This window comes from Carya illinoinensis, chromosome 10 (assembly GCF_018687715.1).
Source record: "Carya illinoinensis cultivar Pawnee chromosome 10, C.illinoinensisPawnee_v1, whole genome shotgun sequence".
In the NCBI taxonomy this organism is placed as follows: Eukaryota; Viridiplantae; Streptophyta; class Magnoliopsida; order Fagales; family Juglandaceae; genus Carya; species Carya illinoinensis.
In genome coordinates, this window is record NC_056761.1 from 35,246,519 (window position 1) to 35,254,850 (window position 8,332).

At 39.3% G+C, this 8,332-nt stretch overlaps 1 protein-coding gene across 1 annotated transcript; it reads right to left on the reverse strand.

Annotated features, from left to right (window-relative positions):
- Positions 1–5,121: 5,121 nt before the first annotated feature.
- On the reverse strand, positions 5,122–7,984 carry LOC122279873 (beta-amyrin 11-oxidase-like). Its single transcript, XM_043090760.1, has 8 exons — positions 7,727–7,984; positions 6,931–7,411; positions 6,474–6,740; positions 6,241–6,330; positions 5,921–5,996; positions 5,716–5,822; positions 5,437–5,558; positions 5,122–5,305 (listed from the first exon to the last, which is right to left on the reverse strand). Exons 1-8 carry the CDS (start codon positions 7,966–7,968, stop codon positions 5,212–5,214), a joined length of 1,479 nt encoding a protein of 492 aa, XP_042946694.1. The 5' UTR covers positions 7,969–7,984; the 3' UTR covers positions 5,122–5,211.
- Between the last annotated feature and the right edge of the window lie 348 nt (positions 7,985–8,332).

The window sequence follows — 8,332 nt, forward strand, 5'->3', positions numbered from 1 at the left end:
AAAATCCTATATCTACTAAGGCACAATCATCAAGAACTTGTCTAAAGTCAGTCATTTGCTTCTCAGATCTCATTCTACCCCCACTTTTCTCTTAATTACACAACACCTCATTGAAGTCCCCAAAAACCAGCCAAGGTACAGGTTGAGAAACTGCTAGTCTCCTTAAAGGAGACCATGACTCTTGTATTCTAACCACTTCAGGATTTCCATAGAAACCTTAAAAACCACCCATATGTCACCCTTTTGACACAAGCATGAATGTGAGAATTAGAGTAATTTTGGATTTGCAAATCTACTTCCTCTTTCCATAGTAGAGCCAACCTACAACTCCTCCCAATACAATCCACTGCAAAACTCAAAACCCATCTTTCTCTTCACAAACTCCATTTTCTTAGCAGACAACTTTGTTTCCATAAAAATACTACCAATGGAACTTCACTCCTTACTAAATCAAGGAGTGTTCGAATTTTTTGTGGCTTTCCAAGCCCATGGGAATTCCTATTTAGTATTTTCATAGCTCCCAGTGAGGCTGGATTCCAACCTCTATCGATATACAAGATACATCACCATCTTTGTTTGGTTCCTCCTGCAGAGGGGAAATCATGGAGTGGACTGCTTGCTTATTCTTCCTCCCCCTCTTGCTTGTTTTCTCACTAACAAACCCTTCAGTCCCTCCATTGAATCCTCTTTTTTTTTATTTGTATTTCGGTGATAGATTCAGTAGGCAACACTTCACCTCGGGCTTTTCTCTTTCAAGTTCTACAAGAAGTTGGTTGCTACTTTTGTTTCCTCAGTTTTGAAATAACAATCTGCTCCTCCATTTGATCAACCAAATGCAGGCTTGGACTGAGGCCCTCTTCACAATTTTGGCTGGACAATGAGCTATTTTTGGTATTACCTGGGCCCATATGATGGGTGGGTGGGCAACCCATTAGTAGTTAGGCCCAGTTGTGGACTGCCATTCATGCTTAAACTAGCTGGAAGTTCCTTCTCACTAGACCATAATGTCTCAAGATTCTCCCCCATTTCCATTTTCACCACTTTTCTTATTCAGCTCATCCATTAAAACCAATCCCTGAGTATCCTTCCTATTCACAGCCAATCCCATAATCTCCTCCACAACTCCTGCTGCCTTCTAGCCACTATTAGTACCCTTCCAAAATGAGCTTTAGGAGTTGACCCTTCATCAGAATTATCTCCAGAAAATTTTTGATCACTGAAACCACCATCATGTCACTCAACCTGGTACCTATCCTAATATCTTCCTCTCTGAGTATGGTTTAAGAGCTTGTCAACCTTGCGCCTTCCTATAGCCTCTACTCTAAGTCATGAGCCAAATTGCTCAATGCCCACCGTTTGCTTGGTTGCTCTGGAACAGACCTTCCCTATATGTTCTATTCGTCCACACTCAAAGCACACATGATAAAGCTTCTCATACTTCAATGGCACCCACACACAATCTCCATTTACTATAATGGTTCTTCCTCGAGTGATGGGTTTTGTGATGTTAATAACAATCTTCACACGTAAGCTCTTCCTCCATCCAACTCCGTAATCATCTACATAAACCTCCTCCTCCACCCTATCGAACTGCCCACTCTTTCACCTATACTTCAACTCATGTAAGCCAGAGGTAGATTATGGAGTTGAACCCACATCGAAACGTAGTTGAAGTCCATTTTACTCGGTTGAAGTAGGCCATCATATGGTTTGATCACAAAAAGTAAATTATAAAAAAACCACGATCTCCCCCTTCCACTCGTTGTTTATCTGCATGAGTCTCAAACAACAGTAGAAACAAATTCAGTCCCACCTTTTGGAATATTGCTAGTTTACTTAAGATCCATACCCTCTCCATAGTGGCTGCGATCGTTATTTTGCTTATTATCCTCTCCATGCAAACCCTACTAATCAGAACCGTTCACCCTTACGTTGAGCAGTTACGATTTCCTTTGCATTGAAGGCTATTCGTGCATCTTCCTCTTCTGTGAGAGTAAGAATACCCTACTAATCCTCCAGTTCCTCCATAGGAAGAAGAAATATTGTTACACCACCTTTGTTACACACCAGCGAGCCAGAGAGGAGACAACATGATGCATTTTTGTATTCCAAAAGAAGTACATGAGGGAGATCTTAGAAACACTCAAAATGGATAGTTGTAATTCTGTGAATATCCTTATTGCAATGGCTACAACATTTCCACACAAAAAAAAAAAAAACAAGAGAAATGAATGAGTCATTGAGACGACTCTTTATAGAGACTTGGTTGGAAGCTTGAATTAATTATAAAGCTAACAAAGAATCCAGTGCAACATGGTAGGAGTAAGCATACTGATAGTCTCATTTCTTAGAGACAGTGCAAAGCAAAGGACAGTAGAACTATAATATTGCCACAACACTAAGTAAGTAGTAAATAGTTTTACCTAGGCATTATCAGGTGAAACTTTCGTGAGGTTAAGAGACATGCTTGGTATAATGATATCTTGATTTGAGTGTGTGTGTTGGAAATTTAACCAAATCTAGCGTCCGAAGACTTTAAGGTATTCTAAAAATAAAACTTCTCAATTCCCAAGAGTGTCTTATTTGCTGGAGAAGACGCTGTGTTGGAGTTGATGTCTGAGCGCGAGTGTGAAAACACACAGATTTTATGCGAGGCAGGAGATATGTTCGACCACACTAGGTGGCAAGGTGGGAAACGCCTAAGGAAGTTGTTTCCTCCTTTATTGCTGGTGCAAGTGCAGAGCTCAACTTGGAGAGTGAGGCGGGAGATGGCTCAACCATGCTAAGTGGTGAGGAGGGATTAGACACTTAGGAGAGGTATTCCCACCTTTGATCGTCAGTGCAAGTGCAGAACTCGGCTTTGCTAAAGAAGATGCTTAACCTTGTTGAGGGGCAACTGATGTGCGTGAGTGGGGTTAGACCTATTGGGAGATGTGCTCAACCTTGTTTAGGGAGGCTAACTCGACTGCTTGAATGTGGTTGAACTCAGTGGAAGATGTGCTTGGTTGTGCTTCTATGGCGAGAGGTAGAATCGACCACACTACTATGGTGAGAGGCTAGGCTCGATCTCGTTGAGAGGTTTCTGCCAAAAACCGAACAGGTTAATGTAGATTATCTAAATTACAAGTCTAAGATTTGCAAGCCTGAGCCATCTCGGTAAAGTGTGGTGAAGGCTTGAGGCACATAGGCGAGGCCCGCCACTGGGTGATTTCCATCAAAGTATGTTCCTTGGGCATGCTGCCACTAGGATTCTCATGGGAACAAATTTTTTAGGAAAAGTGAAATTCAAATAGCAAGTTTGAAAGAGGCAAACTAGGGTTGTTTAGTTGTTTTCAATTTTTCCCAATAGAGATTGTTCACTATTGAATGATTTTTGCCTAGCGGAAGTTGTTCATCTTTGAGTACTTTTGTAGTTATGAAGATTGTTTGCATTGTATTGTAGAGTGAAATCCACCACTCTTATATCCTTTGGATCAATTTCCTTGGTGTTTTGATAATATGGTTGATGAGCCTTATGGCTGCCTTTGAGGTTAGATCGGTGGGTCCATGGGCCATGATTGTCGGTCAAGTCTGGTGGCAGTTATAGTAGGCAACATGCCCGTGAGTGGGGTTGGTGGGTTAATGCTGGATAACTTCATACTTTGTTTGCACATGGTCTAGATGCCATGCGACATATGTAATGACCAAGTTACTATGCAAATGGACAAGTAACTACTACGCAAGAAACTTGTAATGGGTGAGCAACTTACTGTGATGAGTAAACTTGTGTGGGAGAGCAAATCCAATGAGACTATAGGGTGGCGAGAAAAGGTGGCAAGCAATAAAAACTATTGATGCCAACAACTTGTATGGTGGCTTGCATTACGTGCTTTTCGGTGGTTTCATTTTCTCTATGGCAGCTCTTAGGGTGGTCGAGCAAACTAGTTTGGTCTCGCTGTGCTCGTTGCCTGCCACATGGATGGTGAGGTGCTACGCAAGGTAAGGCTAGTGTGTTGTTGCCTGGTGTAAGGGTGGTGAGGTGCTTGTTACCTGTTGCCTGCTAAGAGGTATAGCATGTTGTGACCCAAGCGAGAGAGACGCCATCGTCTTTGTCCGTTTACATAGCAAAGAAGGGGAGGGGGGGCAAGAGTACTTCTGCTTGCCTTGAGCATCGCTGGTGGTTGAGATGTCATGCCTGCTATCCACTTTGGGATGTCGTGGGGGTGCGCAAGACAAGGCCGAGGTTCCAGGGCACCTTGTGATGTGAGTAGCTCCTTGGGTGAGCTTAGGTGATGATGGCAAAAATTTTTGTGGAGGGCTAAGCTTTTGTGGTTAAGGACCATCTTGCTGGAGACATAAACTTCTAGTGGATTAGAAGGTGGCTAGTGGTGATGCCGCCATCTCACGAGTGGTTGGTGTGTGGATCTTTAGCAACTTGCACCTTCTTCGCATACAAATAGACATATTTATATGCAACAAATGTACATTTGGTTGCAAATAAACATATTTAATTGCCAGGAATGTACATTTCGTTGCAAATAAACACACTTTTGCAATGAATGTAGATTTCATCACAAATAAACATATTTAATCACAATGAATGTATATTCCCTTGCAAATAATCACTCTTTCGCAACAAATGTGCAATTTGTTACAAATAAACATATCTTTAGCAACAAATGTACATGTTATTGTGAAGACAGTAGCGCTGACAATAAATTGATTTGCAACGATAAATTTTTGTGGCTAAACTAATTATTTGCAACGAAAAAAAATATCGTTGATATAAACTTTTCCCATGACTACATTTTTGAGAGTAGGGCAACGAAAAGTGATCATTGCAAATACATTTTTGCAATGAAAAATGGACTTATTGCAACGAGATATTGACTTTTTGCAATGGTCTTTTTCCATTGCAAAAAGTGATTTTTGTTGTAATGACATCTAGGGGGTCATGTTTATCATTATGTCCCTAACTAGATATCTTCAATTAATAAGGGTTCTCTTTTAGAGATGTTCTTAATTAGGCATCCCTATTCTCTAATATACCGATATATTTAAAAGAAGGCAGCAACTTATTCATGCACAAATGCAAGGAAATGTGTGAGTGAATCAAGTGTTTTCAGCACTAATAGATGTTCATGCACAAATGCAAGGAAATGTATGATTGAATCAAGTGTTTTCAGCACTAATAGATGTTGCAAAGCAATGCATTACATATATTCAGGGTTACTATGAGATCTTGTAAAGTTCGACGAGGCATTTGTCTTCATGCACGGGTCCGTGTGTATAGCGGATTGGGGCATCTGGATTAAGTCGCTTCAGCCTGCACTCATGATAGTAAAATTACCTGATTAGGAAGTACAATATTATTCTTCAAAATCACCGCAACAGAAGGGAAAAAGAAAAAATAAAGAAAATTTTCCCATAATATTGTAAAGGACCGAAGAAACTCACTCGTAGTTAAGGACAAAATAATGAAGGAAAATGGTCATGACAAGCTTGGCCAGAGAACTTCCTGGGCAAAGCTTGCTTCCTGCTCCAAAGGGAATGAAAGCCCCTGCTTTCGTTTTTATATTCTATTAATACAAAACAAATAAAAATTCAATTATTTTCATGCATACACACGATGAACATATTGGTCAAAGGAGTAAAAATAAAAACAAAAACAATTAGCGTTAATCTAGGTAGCAAGTAAGAATTATATATATATATATATATATATAGAGTACTTACATCCCATCTCAATGGATTAAAATCTTTTGGGTTTTCATAAGTTTCAGAATCCATATGAACAGCTCCAGTCCAGACCAAAACTTTCCATCCTTTTGGTATGTTGTAGCCTGGAAAATAAATAACTCTCTTCTAATTTTGAGCAATAATATAAACAAGAGGAATATAAATAGGTCAGAAAATATTGGAGGCATGACTAATCAATTACCATGCATTGGAACATCGACTTTGGCCTCTCGAAATATGGACAAGATATTTGTCATGCGCAACATCTCATCGACTACCTAGATGTATCATAACAGACAGGAATATATATGCAGCTTTTTACATGAATCAGGGTAATTATACGAGTAATGCTAGATATTATCTTAAAATGTGCAAGTCTTGTAAATTCCACTGAATTGGAAGCTATACGCCTCTTTGTGGGGTAGAGGATCCGATCGTGGCCCTACCACCACCACCACAACCCAAAAAAAAAAAAAAAAAACGGATTAATTAAAAAAAATAAAAAATAAAAATCCACACTACCTTAGCAAGATAGTTCATTTGTTTAATTTCCTTAAGGTTCAATCCTTTTTGGGTGGCTGGTCTTCTCTTTATAATCTCGTCTTGCTCTTGCTGGAAAATGATTTACAGCATATATGGTCAATTATATCAGTGAGCACCAATGATAAATAAGTAACAGTACGTAGTAGTGTTGGCATTTTGAGGTTTAAATTAGCAAAGATGCAGCCCATTTGATTAGATCGCAAACGTAGTACCTTGGCTTTTTCTAGAATTTCAGGGTGCTCTGTTAGGTGCAACATTGCCCACAATGTAGTAATTGCGGAGCCATTAAAACCCGCTGCCAAGAAAGTGAGAAGCAAATCTACGACATGCTCATCCTCCAATTTTTGACCATCCTCATCTTCAACTTCCATAAGCAAATCTATCATATCTTTCTTTGCCTTGGGTTGATTACTTTTAGTCATGATCACCCTCTTTTCGTTCAACACTGATTGAAGGACCTTTACCAACTCCTTCCGTGCCTGTTACATGATCAAACAAGTCTTCATGAGAAATTAATTCTCGGATCGTCTCTACCGCAAAAGCTAGAAAATTAATTATTCTTGTGTATATTTTTTTTCACGACCTGCATTGATGTTGGATAAACTTGGTCACATTACATGAGATAGAAGTCTGCAAGAACATTCCATTAAGAAAGAACGAAGATTTTACCTGTAGTGCTTTGTGGAAAGCGAAACCAGGTAAGTTAATAACCATAGAAACGATTCCCTTCATATAATCACCAAACAGATCTTCCTTTGTCCAGAACGTGGAATTGTTAACAGAGCCCATGAAAATGTGCGCCATGACCTTAAAGGTAGCCGTCTTCATTTCTGTGTAGAGCTGGAATGGCTGCTGCATGCTCGCCCATTCATCCAAGGAATTCACCACCGCCTCTTCTATGAGCGGGATATACATTGACAGTGACTCATGGCCATTAATGGGAGCTGAGATCAACCGGCGCAGACGTGCGTGTTCTGCGCTCGTGACGTTGTGTAGGGATTTCCTTCCTGATATTAGATAAGTGGATTTTGGGTAACCAAGTTTGAAAAGCTCGTCATTTGTCAAGACACGCCGACATAATTCTGGCCTGCAAACGATGATGCTTGGACACCCAAAAAGGTGGGTCTTGTATATACCAGTCTTCCCGTACCTGTATCATCCAAAAATCAATCAATATCTGGAAATCTGGAGCTCGAAGAAAATTTGGAAAATGGCTCGAGCAGTTTTTCTGCAACTCATTAGTCCACAGGCGCCGGAACTAGCAATCAATATATGAAGAAGTGCAATTTTGGGTGATCATGATCGAAGGAAAGTCACCGATCGATCACGACGTTGTTGAAACAGTTGATGATTTAATATGTTATCAATGGCAACTGCAAAGAGGTTCGTGGATTTTAATCACACACACACACACACATATAGCTAGGCAAGCAATCGTGGGAGAAGTTAAAGAATAGATCGAGACCTGGAGACGAGGCTCTGGATAAAAGAATTCGGGTCACCAGATCTTAAGGATGTGAAGAGAGAAAGCATGTTGCCAATAAAAGGCAAACCCAAATCACCTGGAGGGAGAGTGCATGCCATTTCTCCCAACCTCCCAACATAATACCACTCGTTCACTCTCTTCACAAACCAAAACACAAAAACCCAGCCACCCAATAATAAAGCCCCAGCAATCGTCCGCAACACATCCAACTCCATCTTCATCAACTTCCTTATCTCTTCCAGCTTAATTTCTCATAAAGATGGACACACACACATATATATACATATTTTCTGACATTTTTTAATAATTTAATTTAAAATTATATAAAAATAAAAAAATAAAAGAGTATTAAATGTGAATGTTTTTAATCTTAGATTTATTTTATTCTCCTTAAATCATATATATTTTCATTGATTCATCATTTAAATCTAAATTTTTTAATTTGATTTATTATGTTCTACATACATTTAAATTAATTTTAAATATCATAATTTGACTTTTCATGGAACATTTTCTTTATTTGTTTTTAAAAAATTTATGTTAAACAATATGGACAAGCTAAAAATTTTAAATCATAAAATTAAG

Bases quoted from the DNA above. Each gene is read 5' to 3' on its own strand.
- LOC122279873 (XM_043090760.1), bottom strand. From the start codon at position 7,968: ATGAAGATGGAGTTGGATGTGTTGCGGACGATTGCTGGGGCTTTATTA. The intron at 7,412-7,726 runs GTCTCGATCTAT...TGGATGATACAG, and splicing joins ATCCAGAGCCTCGTCTCCAG to GTACGGGAAGACTGGTATAT. The intron at 5,823-5,920 runs GTAATTGATTAG...TTTATTTTCCAG, and splicing joins AGTCGATGTTCCAATGCATG to GCTACAACATACCAAAAGGA.